The following is a 20,183-nucleotide window of genomic DNA, read 5'->3' on the forward strand; positions in this document are numbered from 1 at the left end:
GACAAAGTTGAGGAGAAAGGTATTTCAGGTTAATGCATTCCTTGTTTAAGCTTTTGTAAACGACCCTCATTTTGACATTACTACCGAATATACAGTCTAACTTGGCGCCGCATACCGATGCGTCTCCGAACCTCCATTTGGACATGTGTGTGTGGAATGTGCATGTTCCCCCCCTTGCGTGTTTGGGTTTTTTTCTAGGCATTATGGCTAAGAAATTCCAAAAATATGCATGTTAACTTCATTGAAGACTGTAAATTGTCCATAGGTATGAATGTAAACGTGAATGATTCCTTGTCTAGGTCTGTGCCCTGCACTTGGCCCTGCTAATTTTCGCTAGCATGTTAATGAGATGGTCTATTGTACGTTAGCATTAAGCTAGCGATATTAGAGCCAACCTTCTTCCTGTTCAGAAGACTTTGGATTTTTTTGTTAAAGTATCCCCCAATGCATTGCCGGCAGCCATATTGGTATGTTTGTTCACCGAGTCATTTCCGGACTATTCGGTGGAAAATAACATTGCACCAGCTTTGATACGATGGAAAATACTGTGAGTCCTTAGATAATAAGTCCCTTCATCGCTATAAGAAAACAGCTGCAATTGGATGTGAGGGTCCTTACCAGATCGACAAGTCTGAGTGGAGTAGAGATCACGACATCTTCCCCTATGTTTTATACCCGGAGTTGATGAATTTCTTAATTTTTCCAATACGACCCATTCTACACCTTGAAGGACTTTCAAAATAATAAAGGCAGAGAGAGCTATGACTGTTTTTTTTGTGGATGGGTTCATAACATTTATTTATCTGTATAAACCCAGTGGACATTGTGTTGTCAAGGCTAGAGTCATGCACTCACAGAAACGATCCAACCCAAGTTTGACACCCTGGATAATCATGGATAACCAATCCAAGGTCATCTGTGACTGTAAGGCATGATTGGGAGAACGCTGTTCTCATGTCGCTTCACTATTGTTTTATGTAGAGGCCACAGTCCGGATGAGAGAAGCGAGTACAGTATCCATTTACCATAAAACTACTATTAAACTTCTTCGACCAAGCACATGAACTTAATTCAAAGTGGGGCTCTAATTTATTTTAGATTATTTTTTTAGATTTATTTTTTTACCAAAATGTTCTTAATTACCTGAAATTATATGATCCGAACAAACACAAATTTATCCATAGCACATCACATATGATCAGTTGATTGCAGCTATCCAAGCTTGCCTTCGTCCAGAAATAAGCTTAGGAATGCTATAAATGCTAGTTGTATGTCTCCCCCTTCAATTGTGGCAGTTGACAATCGCACATGTCGTTGGCATTATGAGTATAACTAGATGAATGATCAGCAGCAATGAGCATGTTTACAAATTAAGCCTACCAATGTGGCCACTGGCAATGCATTGTGGAAAATGTAGAAGAATCTAAAGAATCTAAAACCCTGTATTGCTTTATAAAATAAATTTACCAAACTGTATTATTGATTTAATGTGATTCCTACTTGTATGTGCACTTAATGTGTTTATATAATGTACTTTCCCTAGTGTGCTTAGTTTTACCGTAACTTTCTTGTGGAGAATATCAATAAGACACCTAGTTTTTTTTATATCTGTATTTCAAAGGACAGTTTACATCAAGGATCTCCAACCCGTCAATCGCGATCTACCAGTCGTTTGCGAAAATATTACCAAAAAAAAGTGTTAATATGACATCAGTGACACCCCCACCCAGAGAACCACCAACAGACCCGCAAATGGGCAGGCATTTTGACCTCTGAACACGCCCGCATGCCTCTGCCGCGCCATCTTCAGCCTCATATACAGCCACTCTCGACACCACGGCTACACCCCCCGCCCCCGACCGCTGGTTTACATATTTGGCAAACTAAATTCCAGCATTCAGGGAGGAAATAATATAGTGAAGCCTGTTGTGCCTTTTACAGTAAGCAGTAACAACTGAAAAATAAAGCAGAGCAATATAATAAAAAATATGTCTTTATTAATAACATATTTGTTTTCTAATACCGTTTATGCAAAACATTTGTTTAGCCTTTTTAAAAGACCATATTCATCATTGCCTAACATCAAATTAATCATGATGTCATAAATACGTGATTTCATATTGATCACACCCCTAGCCACGCTCCCACCCCACATATACAGTGGAAAACAGTTGAAACCCTGAAAATATCGACCAAATCCCTCCAGTATCAAATTTATACTGATACTACACTTTGGTTAAAAGCGCTTATTTCTTGGTATTGTTTAAAGCTAGCTTAGCTGTTAGTTTCATTATTAGCATTCCTGTCCCTGGCTTGCTTTCGGTATATAACATGTTTAGCCTCATCTTCCAGTGATAATGATACTTTATAATTATACTTAAGATAATAAAAAAATGCAGATTATTTCCAGTAATGGAGGTGCTTATTGTTTACTCAGAGGAGCGACTCCACACATTATGAAGATACATAATTAGCTGCCAGCTGTTTGTCAGCTGGGGGACTAAAGATAAATACGGTATCAGCCAGAGGGGATCAGAGTTTGCAATCGGCATTAAAAGCCATTATTCGGCAATGGCGATCATGAACTTTTTAATAAAATCACCCGACTGCTGGGTTGCTTACGACGTCATATCCGTTTTTCTCCTTCACGGCTTAATTCACGATGGTCATCCAGTTTGAGCGTAACATTAAAACAAGTGAGAGTGAGTTTAGACTTTGTCCAAAAAAAGGCCGTATTGTTGTTATGTTCTTGGGTGTGTGAGTCGTTCAAATAAAGAAACAGGAAAGAGCTTTCATAGAGCCCCGAAAGAAGTGGTTCATAAAGGTAATAAAGTCAGGGAAAAAACTCAAGTGTGTTGAAGGAAATGGCTCTTAAAAATATAACTTTCATTATCTTGTGGAATACAGTCAGACATTATTGTGTCTGAAGAGATCACTTTGTTGGTTTGAACATTTGATTTGCTTGAGAAACTTTCTGTTATGCAATCAAGTTAATTCTGTACTTTATTAGTAGTATTTGAGAGCAGAACTTTAAGAAAGAAAGTAAGTAAGTAGTAAGAAATACTAAGTAAGAAAGAAAGTAAGTAAGTAAGTAAGAAAAATATAATTAGTTTGTGTTCTCTTGCGGTTGCTATGCCTAAATACAATTTTGAAGACCTGGTTGTGCAAATAAACTAATGTCATGATAGGCTGATTGGCAACACTAAAAATTGGCCCTAGTGTGTGAATGTTAGTGTGAATGTTGTCTGTCTATCTGTGTTGGCCCTGCGATGAGGTGGCGACTTGTCCAGGGTGTCCCCTGTCTTCCGCCCGAATGCAGCTGAGATAGGCTCCAGCACCCCCGCGACCCCGAACGGGACAAGCGGTAGAAAATGGATGGATGGATGTTAAGTCCTAGTAATAAATATTGTGAATGTTGGTCCAATCCACCGTATTTTCATTGTCAATTTTCAAAACAGAAACAAAAAGATTAATTGTTATTGTGCAGGAAAAGTAAGTGCTTTATTCGACACAGATGACCACATTATAGCGTCTTTAGTGATATTCGTTAGCATTAAGAAAATGTCTTTATTAGTATTGAAAATTAATAAATCTCACATAGGCTCAACAGCATATATAGTACTAAATCTTGATATAGCTAGCAAACATGATTGCTGAACAACAGGGACAATTATAGCTAAATGAGACTTAACTTCTGAACTTCTTACCATAAAAACAACTGCAGACATAAGTTGTAGATGAGACTAATATTTGTAGCAGGAAATCAACTGCAAACAAACGTATCCTTATTCTCATTAGCGTCACGGTCACAGCAGCACAGCACTCGTTATGTCAATCAAATACGTTACTTAGCAATGCACGAAAAAGGCCCACTTTATCTTTCACCGATTAATGCTTATTTTTTGGACCCCTCCAGATTTAAAGACATGATGTACCTTCAATCTTTTCTTCTCTAAATAGCGTGAGTGTCAAATGAAGTGAGGTCTTAGCGAGCAGTAACATCTTGGTGATGATAAATGGCTTAAATCTATTTTTAAAAATATTTCTCTTAAGTGTAAAATTCCACTTCATCCCATTTTAAATATTTTTTTCAGGATCACTTATATATTTTCCACTAAACCTTTCAAATGACGCCCCAATCTGCACTGATGCAGGTAAATAGACACTAGTCTTATATGGCTCTAGACAATCACCTGAAACCTGGAAGTGCCCAGAAGTGCCTCTAGGTCACGTGATTGCAACCAAGAAATACTGATCAGCCTCATGAAATGTATCATCCGTAGCCCTCCTCTGATGCATATGCCTGGCAGCTACACAGCAACAGAACACCGTTAAATTATCCTCTCTCTAGACCAGGGGAGTCAAATGTACGGCCCGTGGGCCATTTTAGACACGCCAACAGGTTTAATCTGGCCCACGGCCCGCAAGATGAGACTGCAAAGTATAAAAATGAACTGCATTTTTTTATGAAATAAACTGTTCTAAATATGTCCACTGGATGTCGCATTAGCAATTCAAGTGTAACTGACATCACACATCACACAAAAAATGACGTGTCAGCTGAGTTTAAGCGCTCTCTGGATTGGCTGCCGCTACTCCAATCAGCACAGGTGCAAGCAATCAGCTGCTCCTGTTGTGGATGGCAGCAGACTTAGACTTCCTTTTTATTGTCATTGAAATTTGAACTTTACAGTACAGATAACAACGAAATGTTGTTGCATTAGCTCGTTGTAGTGCAGGATAAAAGAGCAATAAGGTGCATATATAAATAAATAGATTACTGTACAGATAAATATATTGCACTTTTGCATTTGCATCCACGTTTATGGATGTATGTTATATTGTCTTTATATTCCAATTTTTGGGGGGAATTGAGGGGATTATTATGATGCGTTCAAGAGTCTTACGGCCTGAGGGAAGAAGCTATTACAGAACCTGGAGGTTCTGCTACGGAGGCTGCCTAATGCCGTAACGACACACAATACCTTCTTTAATTGTAAATTATCCATTCCACGAATAAAATAATGAAACGATAAGATGCAAAGACTTAAGTCAACATGACATGACCATCATTGTTCCGTGGAGTGCTCGCAATTGGTTAACGGCATAATGTGCACACTGAACACCATTTCTACATTTCTTCTTCTACATTTTATCCATTCATTCATCTTCTGACGCTTACCCAAATTCGGGTCGTGGGGGCAGCAGCCTAAGCAGAGAACCCCAGACTTCCTTCTCTCATGCCACTTTGTCCAGTTTTACCCGATGGATCCCAAGACGTTCCCAGGCCAGCTGGGAGACAGTCTCCCCAACGTGTCCTGGGTCTTCACCCTGGCTTCGTACAGGTCAAACGTGCCCTTAACACCTCCCCAGGGTAGTGTCCGGGGGGCATCCTGACCAGATGCCCGAACCATGTCATCTGGCTCCTCTCAATGTGGAGGAGCAGCGGCTTTACTTTGAGCTCCTCCCGAATGACAGCTGTTCACCCTAAGGGGAGCCCCGCCACCCGATGGAGGAAACTCATCGTACATCGCTTGTACCAAGGATCTTGTCTTTTCGGTCATAACTCAAAGCTCATGACCATAGGTGAGGATGGGAACGTAGATCAACCGGTAAATTGAGTTTTGCTATCCGGCTCAGCTCCTTCTTTACCACAACGGATCGATACAGTGTCCGTATTACTGCAGACGCCGCACCGATCCACCTGTTGATCTCACGATCCACTCTTGCCTCACTCGTGAACAAGACTTTGAGGTACCTGAACTCCTCCACTTGGGGCAGGATCTCCTCCCCAACCCGGAGATAGCACTCTGCCCTTTTCAAGGCGAGAACCATGGACTCGGACTTGGGAAGTGCGGATTCTCATTCCAGTCGCTTCACACTTGGCTGCGAACCAATCCAGTGAGAGCTGAAGATCCTCGCAAGAAGAATCCATCAGGACCACATCATCTGCAAAAAGCAGAAACCTAACACTACAGCCATCAAACCAGATCCCGTCAATGCCTTGACTGCACGTAGAAATTCTGTCCATAAAAGTTATGAACAGAATCGGTGACAAACCCTGGCAGAGTTCAACAGTCACTGGAAACGAGTCCGACATACTGCCGGCAATGCGGACGAAGCTCTGACACTGATCATACAGGGAGCGGACCGCCAAAATCAGACAGTTTGATAAACCATACTCTGAGGACTCCCCACAGGACTTCCTGACGGACATGGTCAAATGCCTTCTCAAAGTCCACAAAGCACATGTAGAGTGGTTGGACAAACTCCCATGCACCCTCATGGACCCTGCTGAGAGTAAAGAACATGTCCACAGTTCAACGACCAGGACAAAAACTGTTTTATGTTACGCTTAAATCTACCATAGATAAAAGCAGTACATATATTGAATATAGAACATTACATACAAGAGCACTGTCGCAGCCTACACGACAAGCAGGCATTCTTGTCGTTTGAGTTTTGGTGCCTTCTATAACCAGAGGATCAGCTTTTGTCATCAGTATTAACATGCAAGTACTTTTTCACAAAAATTGGCCAATACTTATCGGTGGCCAATCAATCAGCACAACCCTAACATAATAATAGCGATATAAAATCTAATGCATTATTATTATATATATCCTCACGCACATATACTCTTGTATATGTGCGTGAGGATGATGAAATTCCTATGATGAAATTCACTTGTGGAATATTTGCATATACCGTGTGTGAGTGCGCAATCGGGAGTATATATATTTATTGTGTGCGCGCACGCACACACACACACACACACACACACACACACACACACACACACACACACACACACACACACACACACACACACACACACACACACACACACACACACACACACACACACACACACACACACACACACACACACAAACACACACACAAACACAAACACAAACACACACACACACACACACACACACACACACACACACACACACACACACACACACAATAAATATATATACTCCCGATTGCGCACTCACACACGGTATATGCAAATATTCCACAAGTGAATTTCATCATAGGAACAAAATAAAGCACCACCTACGGAGGCACCTAATTAGCATGCGTGCATCAGTGTGTTATCTTCACATGAGGACACAAGCTCACGGGCGCGTTCAAAAACTGTTCGGCCTGATAAGCTCCACCATATTGATGACAGCTGGTGACCACAATCACATTATACACCTATACAGTGACAGAGCATGAATGATAAATTATTTTGTTATTTTTCTGCAATATGTGACTTGTGCAACCTGGATATTTCTGGTAGCCATAAAGGAAGAATTTGATCAAGCTCTTATAGTGGATCTTATGTTAGCTTGGTTGTCCCTAATGAAGAGGCCAAAGATTTCCTTTCCTTACATTTTTTATTGGCTGGCGAAATATTTACCAGTACCGTAAATAATATTGAGAAACTGAAGCGCTGTAAGAAAAAAAATGTTTGTTTTTCCTTTCAATATTTGCATATTTGGACCAACATTATTAAACAGATTGGACAAATTCATATATAAATTGGAAGACTTGCAGACAACCAATACAAATACTGAGCCAACATTTCAACATCGATGGCATTCATTAAAACAACGAAAGAGCTTACCTATGCAATAGATGGTAAACAGTGTGCAGCTGCAGTGTTTATGGGTCTAACAAAACCATTCGAAATTAACAAAATTAACCATAATAACCTTAATTAACAAATTAGAACGGTATTGCACAAGAGGGTTGGTCTTAAACTGAGTAAAAAGCTACTTAACCAACAGGGAGGAATACATGAAGCTAGGCAAACATACGTCTACAGCGCTAAATATATATTGCGGTGTACCCAAGTGTTCAATTATGGGACCGAAACTGTTCAATCTCTATATCAACGCCATTTGTAAAGTTACAAAGGAGTTAAAGTTAGTACTATTTGCAGACGACACAACTGCATTTTGTTCAGAAGAGAACACACAGAAGCTAATACAAATAACAGAAGAAACAAACAAATTAAGGTGATGGTTTGACAAAAACAGACTCTTTGAATCTTGGTAAAACTAAAATATTGCTATTTGGTAACAGAATAGAAAGTCAAACACAAATACAAATAGACAAAGTAGACATTAAAAGAGTAGAAGATAACATTTTTTGGTGTATTAATAGATGATAAAATGAACTGGTAACCTGGCCATCTTATTTTGTATATTTTATACAAAATATATGTACTCGACCAAAAAAATCACTACATATTCTCTACTGTTCAGTAGTGTTACCATAGCTGACTTATTGTGTAGATATATGGGGAACCAATTACAACTCGCACTTCTTTTCGGATATGCTATAATAATGAGAAACTGGAACTACATGATGTACCATATAGTACGCATGTTCGAAAAAAAACCCTGCAATATGACCATATCCATATATTTAGTTGTGTTTAATTTGTTGAATAAACACAAAGTGAAACACTCCTGCTATACTGTAACGCTAGGCTCCTCCCTCACAACCACTCAAAATACTGTCAATCTGAACTGCTTTAAATATGAAGTCACATTGCCTATTTAGTGTTCTTCACACTTAAAAAAAACTACTTTTTAGATTTCTTGTTTCATCTTTCCGCTGAGGTCGGCACTAAGGAATTGCGCCACAATATTTGTTTATGCTGCAAAGAACAAAACCAGTTTGAGGCGTCTGAATACAGGTTAGGACACACCCACTCGTATTCTCCCCATTATTGCACATCTCATGTAAGGCAATACAGGAGACGTAGCAATATTAAATAAAGATACAAACTATATATTACACATAGATTAATAATGTTCAGTTATGGTCGACGCTGTCAAAGAGGCATGGCGTCAAATTACGTTAGTTATTGTGTTTGTATCATGTCATGTATAATAATTCTGCATTTAAGTGTTCCACATGCTGAAGCTAAGCTAACAACAGCCCGTCACACCTGCAGACAACATAAGAGGCACAATCAAGAGGTTGGGTGTCACACCACCCGTCAACTTACCAGGAAGTCTGTTCATGTTGACACCCTGAGCGGAGAGGCCGATGCCCATGTACCTGTGCCCACATGGAGCAAGCAGAGACAAAAAGAGAGAAAGGGAGAGGACTATGAGAGACGCATCTTCATGAACATGATGATTACCATACATTTAAATCAAAATTTGCACCAAAAATCCTTGGGACATGTTCTTTACAAGAGCATCAAAGTATCCAACTGTTCTTACTTTTTACTGTTAAAGACTCACTTATTTTTACTGGCATGTGACAGTTCTGAATGTTACTAAAAACATATGAACTTTCGATATAATGCATAGTTGTTTTGTTGGTGTTGCAATCCATAATGTAACGTAACAGTCCACTACCCTTGACCACACTCAAGTGTTTTAAGTAGTGTGATCATGCGACTGAGGCCTCAGAATGTTGCCTGTAGTGCATTGCTGGGTTGCAACCACGTGACCTTGAGGCCATCCCCATTACTCCAGGTTGTCACATGTGAACATTCAATATCAGTTACTATTTATTTACCTTAAGCAGCGTAGATGTCAGTTTAGTTTAGGGGCAAATTAGTGTTGTCCCGATACCAATAATTTAGTACCGGTACTAAAATTATTTCGATACGTTTCGGTACTTTTCTAAATAAAGGGAACCACAAAAAATTGCATTATTGGTTTTATTTTAACAAAAAATCTTAGGGTACATTAAAAATGTTTCTTATTGCAACTTTGTCCTTAAATAAAATAGTGAACATACTAGACAACTTGTCTTTTAGTAGTAAGTAAACCAACAAATGCTCCTAACTAGCCTGCTGACGTATGCAGTAACATAATGTGTCATTTTCCATTCTATTATTTTGTCAACATTATTAAGGACAAGTGGTAGAAAATAAATGATTAATCTACTTGTTCATTTACTGTTAATGTCTGCTTACTTTCTCTTTTAACATGTTTTATCTACACTTCTGTTAAAATGTAATAATCATTTATTCTTCTGTTGTTTGATACTTTACATTAGTTTTGGATGATACCACAAATTTGGGTATCAATCCGATACCAAGTCGTTACAGGATCATACATTGGTCATATTCAGAGTCCTCATGTGTCCAGGGACATATTTCCTGAGTTTATAAACATAATATAATTTTTTTTTTAAATGAAAGAAGATGTTTTGATGCCAAAAAATATCGATGTAATCATAGTAGTATCGACTAGATACGCTCCTGTACTTGGTATCATTACAGTGGTTGTTAGGTGTAGATCCACCAATGGCGTTTGTTTACATTTTGACGCCAGTGAGCTACATTGTGTAATGAAGCATGTTAGCTAGTCCTCGTTCTGCATGGATGATACTTGTAAGAAACTTACTTTATTTGTCGCCATGGAGGCGACGATTAGTGATTTAGAAGTAGCTAAAACACTGCCGACTGCAGCTGAACTTTAGCCGCTAGCCAGCAAGCCATTTCTTAAAGCCACTCTTACCGGTGGCCGTTTCAGTGTTATAACTTCACCTTTATCGTTAGTTTTTAAGCCAAAATGCGTTCGTTCTCCCTTTTCTGTCTACACACTGTGTCTGTTAGTACTCCGTGATTATGCGCTACCGAAAATGCTCGTCTTCTCGTAAACCAGCAATGACACGACGTGACGACGACGGGGGCTCGGGAGAGCGGGGGACCGGTACTTTTCAGAGGCGGTATTGTACCGAATATGATTCATTAGTATCGCGGTACTATACTAATACCGGTATACCGTACAACCCTAGGGCAATATACATATATATACTACATGATACTGACAAAGCATGTTCACCGGAATCACACGCGTTCCCCTTAGCATCGCTCCACACACCCATACCCCTGCCCCCCAGGAGAAGAACTCATTTAAACACTTCCCTGTGATCGACACAATATGTATTGGATATGATTTGGTGTAAATTTGGCTTCACGGTGACATTTCTAACCTACTTTCTGCATACTGTATGACTGCAAGACGTTCGTTTGTGGGGGCCTTCCCAGATTACAAATGAAACCACATTCCACCCTCTCCAAAGGTATCTAAATTTATTTTTTGAAATGGTACGCTGGTTAAATGTACATGTTTGATTTATACTTCCCCACAATTTTTTCCCCAGACATGGTTGAAAATAAAATTTGTAAACAATGTATGGATTCACCGGTCACAACATTAGGTACTTTATCCTACTGTACTTTATTTTGTGTTCCTTCAAACAAAGTCATATAGTTGCCATCTTTTTTTTCTTTTTTGTAAATTAGCATATAAAGCATACAATATATAGGTCCTTCAAACAAAGTCATATTGTTGCCATCTTTTTTGTAAATTAGCATATAAAGCATACAATATATAGGTTTAGTTTTTGCAGTTGATCTCCTGTCGCAAGACAAATATTGTGTCATCTATAATTGGGCGTCTGACGTTACTTTACTGGTGTAAAGTTCATGTTTTGTTTCAATGTTTAGTTTGATTTAACTACTTCCATCAATGTTTGGTTTCCAAAAATATTTAGCAATATGAGGAAACCAAGAAAAGGCAGGATAAATATGATAGAATACTGTTGCTATGGAATATGCAGTAGGGGAATTGAACAAAAGAAAAATTCATATTCGAATTAAAATTCTTATTTATTCCGATTCTAAAACAAATCCATAATTTTTAAGAATCAATTTTAAAAAAGGCATTTTTAGGCCATCTTTGCACTTACTCGCTGCACATATACGTCAAACATCATCTTTTGTAGCCTGTTTTGAAAAGGGTTTATTGTAATTTTATACCAAATAATATACTATGGGAATCGGTTAAACTAGAGAATTGATTCTGTATCTAAGTGTCACCCAAGAAATCGGAATCGAATCGTGAGGTGTTGTAAGATTCACATCCCTGTTGTGCAGCCTACGAGAGATTTAGTAATCTAGTTTATTAATGCCATTTAGCAAGTCTAGACATTGCAGCATACGCAGAACAACAACGCACATTTACTCATATGTAAGTTTATGGTGAATAAGATAAGTAAATTAATCATAAAGATGTTTTTACAGTTTATTTTAAGTCAATACTAACATCGACAAAGTTGACTCGGCTCTACTTGACGAGTGTGGCAGATTCAAACTAACAACAACCTTTCTTTGGATCTTTTGTCAGTTTTTCCTTCATGGTTAAATATCATAGGAATTTCGACCAAAATCCCTAAGCGAACCATTTCCACAGACAAAAATGTATGCAACATTTTCAATCTGACGTCTCTTCACTTCCTGCTTAGAAATGCGCTTGTTTAAACCATGTGTTTAAGTCTGAGATGACAGTAACCAGCCGGATGTGACGTCACGTTCAAACTCAGCAATTCCATACATCCTGTTTGCCTTCATTCACACCCTTAAAAGGGAAGCTTTATGAGGGTCAGAGGCTACACATATGGCAACATTGTGCCTGTGTCACAAACTAGATGACACTTAAAGAATCTTCCAGGTCAAGACTTTTGTACTATATGAAAATAAATATTTACATTGATATGAAGTGCATGTGAGTCTTATCTCTCTATGTGCTTACAATGCATGCAAATCCAGATTTAGACTAGTCAAGTGTGTGCACTCTCCGTGTTCGCATTTTTAGCTGGGAGCACTACCTCGCAGCCATTTTGTTTCACACCTAATCCTGCATCAAACCCTTGATTTGCGGCCTAATTTGTCTGCAGACGTATATGTAGTCAACAAAATTCACTCTGTGTAAGTGAACAATAAGCTTCAACTTTCATTTCTATAAACACTTGTTTTTTTGCTGACAGAGCCACTGAAAAAGTTTGTGGCTGACATGACATTTCCTATTAACTTAAATTCTATCTTCATGTCAGAGAGTATAAAGAAAATCAAAGTTTATTTACAGTGGATGTCCAGTAAACATCCTTGTATTTATTCTAGAAAAAAGATTGTATAGAACTACAATGTTTATTAGGGAGCATTGCACCTTTATCCAATAAGTCTTCATTTTTATTGAAACGTAAAAAAAAAACCACTTCTGATTGCAACGCCCATGCGCCAATGATAATTAGCATTAATTTATTTAAAAACACCATTTCATTAGTGAAGTGTAGAATTCAAATATAGCGAGAGGGGATTTTCCACAACAATAACAGTGTCTGAAAAGTGGTCTGAGAAGATGAGGCGTTAATGAGGCCACAAGGAGTCATGAGTGCAGCAAGGACAAACAAAGCATTCGTTGTCTTCTTACCCGTCTCGGCCTTTGCTGATGATCTTCACCTCAAAGTAGTAGACGCCGCACGCCGCTGGGATGGGGTGAGTGGCCCGGACGGACGCAGCGTCTTTCGGGGTCTTGCCATGACCTTTGGGAAGGAGACACTACAATGATGCCACAGCTTTTTTTTGTATACATTCATATGTGAATACATAGGCCTTCGTTCATATGCTGATGTCATAGCTTGGAAGAAGAGATGAGTGGGACAAACAAGACAATAGTTAATGTCTATTACTACCACTGACACTGAGTGCATTGTTCTTTCATCTCGCTATCCTCCATCTCTCTTGAGAATAGGGATGGAGAACCTTTAACAGCCCATGAGTTTTTTGATTGATTGATTGAAACTTTTATTAGTAGATTGTAGGGCTGCGACCACTAATCGATTAAAATCAATTATAAAAATAGTTGGCGATTAATTTAGTAATCGATTTATTGGAACTATGCTATGCGCAGAGGCTTTTATTTTTATTTTTTATAAACCTTTATTTATAAACTGCAACATTTACAAACAGCTGAGAAACAATACTCAAAATAAGTACTAAAACAGTACAAAACAACGCCAGGGCGGCGCTGAGGCTACGTCTCATGAGGTGGAGGTAAGCTAGCCAATAATGTGTCATGTGCAGCTCACGTGACGACGCCGTCTCCTTTGCTGGAAACATTTGCAAAATGGCGCAGGAAAACAGTACCGATAGTTCAGCGGAAAAACATCTTGAGGTTAGTGCTTCAATGGAGAAAAGTGTACGACCTAAGTCGTCAAAAGTGTGGGAACACTTCACTTTAAAGACTTCAAAGAAGACCGTTTCCTGCAAAATGGCACGGAAGTACAACATTGCTTCAGGAGCACCTGAAAAGGAAACATGTTGGAGCCATGGATGAAGGGAAGAACTTACGGTACGTAACTTTTTAAGTCCATAGTGGCAACAGGCATTCATGAGTTCAGCTTTTTTGTGAGTAACGTTAACGTTATGCCTTTGTTGCAACGCGGGGCTGATAATGTGTCTACGGCACATTTGACTCCGTTTTGAGAGAGAAAACGCACGGTTACCAATTTCGAAATAAACGTAACGGACAGAAATATCTCAGGTTGGTTTCATAATGGATCAATGTAGCCGGGCCCGATAAAGCTATATAAATCTATTTAGATTTGAGTGACGCTTTAGTATAACTAAACGTTATGAAGGTGCTGGAATATTTCATGCTATTATTCAGAGGCAGCCTAAAATGAATCCTTTATTATTCACAACAGAAACGTGTACAATATCTGATTCAGTTCTGATCTGATGAGTTACATTTATGTGTTATTATTGGTGTATGCTGCATCCCCAATGTCCAGAACATGGTGCCAGTATGCTGGGTTTTTTTTCAATAAAATACTCGAAAGGATAGAAATGTAGTTTGTCTCTTTTATCCGATTATTAATCAAAGTAATAATCGACAGATTAATCGATTATCAAATTAATCTTTAGTTGCAGCCCTAGTAGATCGCACAGTACAGTACATATTCCGTACAATTGACCACTAAATGGTAACACCCGAATAAGTTTTTCAACTTGTTTAAGTCAGGGTCCACGTAAATCAATTCATGGTACAAATATATACTATCAGCATAATACAGTCATCACACAAGTTAATCTTCAGAGTATATACATTGAATTATTTACATTATTTACAATCCGGGGGGTGGGATGTGGAGGGGGTTAGGTTTGGTTGATATCAGCACTTCAGTCATCAACAATTATATCATCTGAGAAATGGACATTGAAACAGTGTAGGTCTGACTTTGTAGGATATGTACAAGGAGCAGTGAGAGCATTTGGTAATCAAAGAAGCTGTTATAAAACATTTAACCCACAAATAATCTAAATGCTGTTAGCATATAATAGAAGTAAGAAGAGAAGTTACACACAATGATTAAAGATGCTTAACAAGAATGACAACATGATTTTGACCACAATGTAGGGCTGGGCGATATATCGATATACGGGATATATCGCAGGTTTGTCTCTGTGCGATATAGAAAATGACTATATCGTGATATTCGAGTATATGTTCTCACGCAGTTGCTTTTAGCTGCTGGCATTACACTACAGGCTCTTCCCACTCCTTCTTGTGTCTCCTTCTCACAGACAGCAAGCACACCTTCTACATACGTCACATACTGTCACGCCATACGTCACATACGTATACACCCTCGCAGAGAAGAGAGGTAGCGGCATGGGTAACGTTAGCTGTGGTGCGAGTGGTAATACGAGAGAAAGAAGGTGCGAATCTGGTAACAAATGAAGGAATAATTAATTCCCAAGAAAAACAGCAGGGGGTCCATCGTCTGACGGTGGTTTGGCTTCAAGTGGGAATATGTCGAACAGACAACCGTAATTTGTCAAGTGTGGGGCAAAAGCGTTTCTACAAAAAGTAGCATTACTGCTAATATGTAGCATCATTTGAAAAGTCACCTGCTAGAGAATGAAGAGTGCTTACTCCCCATGTCAACATCTCCGGCCGGTGCCACACCAACAAAATGCCGAGGCAAACATTTCCAGATCAACACCGTATGAAAAAAAGAGTCGACAACAAAAGGAGATAATGTCCGCAGGAACCTACCACATAGCAAAGGACGAATACTATTTGATTTCCTATTATGTAGCTCATTTTTATTTGACACTTATTGAAATATCTTGTGTGACATCATGTTTTTAAACTATTGTAGTGGCGTTCTGTACAAAAGGTGCACTTTAATTTAGTGTTGTTTTGATAAGTCATCTTAGTGACACCATCCACAAAAGTGCACTAATAGCTTGTTTTAAAATGTCTCTGACAATCTTGCACTTTCTGTTTTGGAAATGACATGAATGTTTGTGCCACTGCTTAATAACAGTTTAATAAATACAGTTTTGTTAAATACTTAGTTGTGATTTCCTTCTCTGCCTGAAAGTTTAAAATGAACATATATTAATGCAGTATGAACAAGAATGTTTTAATGTAGACACATAGAATCATCATACTGGTGTGATTATATGTATCAAGTGTTAATTCAAGGCTAAGGCAAAATATCGAGATATTTGATTGATTGATTGAAACTTTTATTAGTAGATTGCACAGTGAAGTACATATTTTGTACAATTGACCACTAAATGGTAACACCCAAATAAGTTTTTCAACTTGTTTAAGTCGGGGTCCACTTAAATTGATTCATGATACAGATATATACTATTTTCATAATACAGTCATCACACAAGATAATCATCACAGTATATAAATTGAATTATTTACATTATTTACAATCCGGGGTGTGGGATATGGAGGGGGCGGGGGGTTAAGTTTGGTTGGAATCAACACTTCAGTCATCAACAATTGCATCATCAGAGAAAATGACATTGGAACAGTGTAGGTCTGACTTGGTACATACTGTATGTACAGCAAGTATTTGACACAGAGAGAGAGATCAGAAATTATAAGAAAAAGTGACTACATTTGATTGTTTACATTTGATTATTTACAATCCGAGGAGGTATGATGAGGAAGGGAGGGTGTTAGTTTAGGGTTGAAGTTGCCTGGAGGTGTTCTTTTAGTGCGGTTTTGAAGGAGGATAGAGATGCCCTTTCTTTCACACCTGTTGGGAGTGCGTTCCACATTGATGTGGCATAGAAAGAGAATGAGTTAAGACCTTTGTTAGATCGGAATCTGGGTTTAACGTGGTTAGTGGAGCTCCCCCTGGTGTTGTGGTTATGGCGGTCATTTACGTTAAGGAAGTAGTTTGACATGTACTTCGGTATCAGGGAGGTGTAGCGGATTTTATAGACGAGGCTCAGCATCCGTGTGTATCCTTTCTCTCACTGTAAAGCATGCCAACTTAAAAGAGTCATTCTTGTTCTACATTTGTAACACTTTCTTGTGGTCTCCATAACATGTAATGGTGCTTCTTAGGTCAAAATGTTGTATCGATTATGTTTTACAGACCGTTTTTAAGTCACTTTCTGACCGCTTTGTGGGCAATCTTATTTACGTGCCTCCACTTCGACTGTGTCTTCTCCCCGTCATCTTTGTTGTCATTTTTAGCGCCTCCGTATGGAGCCTCCTGACAGATATAAGTCCGAACTATACGCTACTTTGTATTAGAAATGGCAACAGCGCAGGATGCATGTACGAGCCAGTCTGCTCCACAACAAGAGGATAGGAAAAAAATGGATCTCATTGACGACGTGGGACTACAGTGGCGGACTCGCGCAAAGCACTTGGGGTAAACACACACACACAGCCATAAGCCTTTACATAGCACTTATGTGATTACTGTGATGTTTTTTTCGTGGTGTGCAATACCGATCTTAGTGGTTTTTTTTGTTGTATTTTATCTTCTTGCTATACATATTAGAGAGCAATATGTTGTACTTATTACACTTTTTTTTGGTTTTCATTTCGCTTTACTTCTGTTACTGTATGTAAAAACCTGCACTGCAATGATGTAATGTCCCCTTTGTGGGATAAACACTAGTCTATTATATCCTATCATATCCTAAATCTCAAGCTATTATTAAGATATCCACTGAAGTAACTAAAGATTCAATTCAAGTATGAAGGAAGGCAAGATTGATAAATATCTCCGCCATGCCTCCATGGTTTGATTTAATTTTTTAAGGACTTGTGAGGATCCCAAATACACAAAAACAGGTTCAAATAGATAAGAAAAGTTGCTTCCGCCCCTTATTAGTACATCATTATGTTACAACATTATTATGTGTGCACTTCAAATATGTATTGTGTCAATAAATATGAGGATTTTTGCATTTAATTCATGGGTCTGAGCTCTCGCAGCCATTTTTCTGCATTATTTTATGAGACATGTTTGCAATAACCACAACTGATACATGGTAAGATGGATTATTGATATATATATATACGGTATTCGGGGGGGTGGAAAAACAACAACAATGTACACTGAATCTAACTGAAACCTGCAATAAGATCCAAACCACAGATTTTGTGAACCCTTCAACATATAGGTGTAGGACATCGTGTATCGCGATATGGCCTAAAAATATCGAGATATTAAAAAAAGGCCATATCGCCCAGCCCTACCACAATGTAAAAGATTTCAACAACAACGTCAGTTATTCTGGAAGGCTGTTTTGTAAGGAGGGTAGTGACAGCACAGCCTGGTAAAACACACCCAGGAAGCACTTTTTTTTAACAGTAAGTAGCTTTCCTGATGGCCTTTCCCTGCAAGCTTCATGACAGCTTTGCTAAAAGCATCAAGGCCCACCTGAGTCTTAGCAAAGACATCATCCACTTAGATAACACCTGAGGACCCATCAGGACATTTACTACATTTATTGCCACTGTTAGCATCCAATGCTACAGTAGCTAAGTGTATCGTATATCACATGACGACATGCTTAGATTGTCTTAATAAATCGAATGGTGGTTTGAGGGGATTTTAATTTGGCCTGGAAGCTAAAGAGCTGTGGAAAATGGAAGCTGCTACTTTTGTTTTTAGCCCCCGTCGACGGCATCTGGCTTTCATCAGCAGGCTCGTGTTAGCAATGCGCCGCCATACCTTTATAGTGCACACGGAGGTTGTTCTGGGACAGCCCGATGTAGCTGAACTTGTCCTTGGGGCTCCAGGAGCGAGGCAGCGGGGTCTCGTTCTCGTTGACGGCTGGGTAGAGCCGTCGCAGCCGCTGGTTGAGCTCTTTTTCCTGCTCGTTGAGAGCCGAGTCTCCGTGGACAACCACTGACATGAGGAAGCTGGAGCCGGAAGACTGTCCCGACATGGCGACGACACAATGTTCGTTAAAGAGCGGCTTGTCGACCAGCAAGCCACCGCTTCCTGTGTCCGTCAAGTTCGGGCAGCAAAGCGAGCTAGCGAGCGGGCGATGCTAACTGGCTCCGCTGGCCGCAGAGAAGCAGCCAGAGCTGGTTAGCCTTAGCAGCTAGCCTGGCTAACGTTAGCTTAGCCACCAAATGCAAAGCGATCGTTCCAAAACTACTCAGGTTGACATCAGCAGACAAAGGAGACAGTCACTGGAAGAAGACACGCTGCCACGCCGGATGACAAGCATGTGAATACAAGGCGAGATGGAGGTCGGATCAAAGTGTCAAGCAACGTTTTTAGCTAAGGGATGAGAAAAGTCTTAGTCTCTAACAGCCTCGATCTTTTGTTTGTTGTCGGAGCCTTATCCTCGCATCTGATTGGCGGAAGGCTGCCCCTGCTCACTTCCGGTTTGTCAGGCGAAGTAAACAGTGAGGCCATGAAAACTTGCACAGTGGACAATTGTGACGTCATCGACACTTAATGGTCATCTGCGTTCATCATCGACAAACACGCTACCAACATATGTCCCTTATGATGCCTTTAAACGTTACATCCATACACCTGCATTTATTATATTATTTTCTAGGCTGTACAAATTGCATATACATGCATCCATCCAATAGAACAGGGGTCCCCAACCACCGGTCCGTGGATCGATTGGTACCGGGCCGCACAAGAAATAAAAAAATAATAATATTATATATTTTTTTTTTTAAATTAAATCAACAACAAAAAACACAAGATACACTTGCAATTAGTGCACCAACCCAAAAAACCTCCCTCCCCCATTCACACTCATTCGCACAAAAGGGTTGTTTCTTTCTGTTATTAATATTTCTGGTTCCTACATTATATATCAATATAGATCAATACAGTCTGCAGGGATGCAGTCCGTAAGCATGCATGATTGTATTTTTTTATGACAAAAAATAAAATAAAATTAAAAAAAACATACCCCCCCCCCCTTCCCCGCCCCCGCCCCCCGGTCCGTGGGACAAATTTTCATATTCACAAATACAGAATGTCGTCATGCAAACCAAAATATTTTTTACACAGAATTAACATTTTTAACAACTCAGACTCCCAAAAAGCAACAC

General features: G+C 39.3%; 1 protein-coding gene across 1 annotated transcript in view; it reads right to left on the bottom strand.

Moving 5' to 3' along the window:
* ranbp9 (RAN binding protein 9) overlaps positions 1–19,475 on the bottom strand; it is a 29,626-nt gene extending 10,151 nt beyond the window's left edge. Inside the window, exons 1-3 of the mRNA XM_061979120.2 lie at positions 18,829–19,475; positions 13,248–13,359; positions 9,020–9,072 (exon numbers count right to left, since the gene is read on the bottom strand). Of these exons, the coding sequence (XP_061835104.1) occupies positions 9,020–9,072; positions 13,248–13,359; positions 18,829–19,045 (382 nt within the window). The 5' untranslated portion in view covers positions 19,046–19,475. The remainder of the gene's footprint in view (positions 1–9,019; positions 9,073–13,247; positions 13,360–18,828) is intronic.
* Between the last annotated feature and the right edge of the window lie 708 nt (positions 19,476–20,183).

Source organism: Nerophis lumbriciformis, linkage group LG19 (assembly GCF_033978685.3).
Source record: "Nerophis lumbriciformis linkage group LG19, RoL_Nlum_v2.1, whole genome shotgun sequence".
NCBI classification, from domain to species: domain Eukaryota; kingdom Metazoa; phylum Chordata; class Actinopteri; order Syngnathiformes; family Syngnathidae; genus Nerophis; species Nerophis lumbriciformis.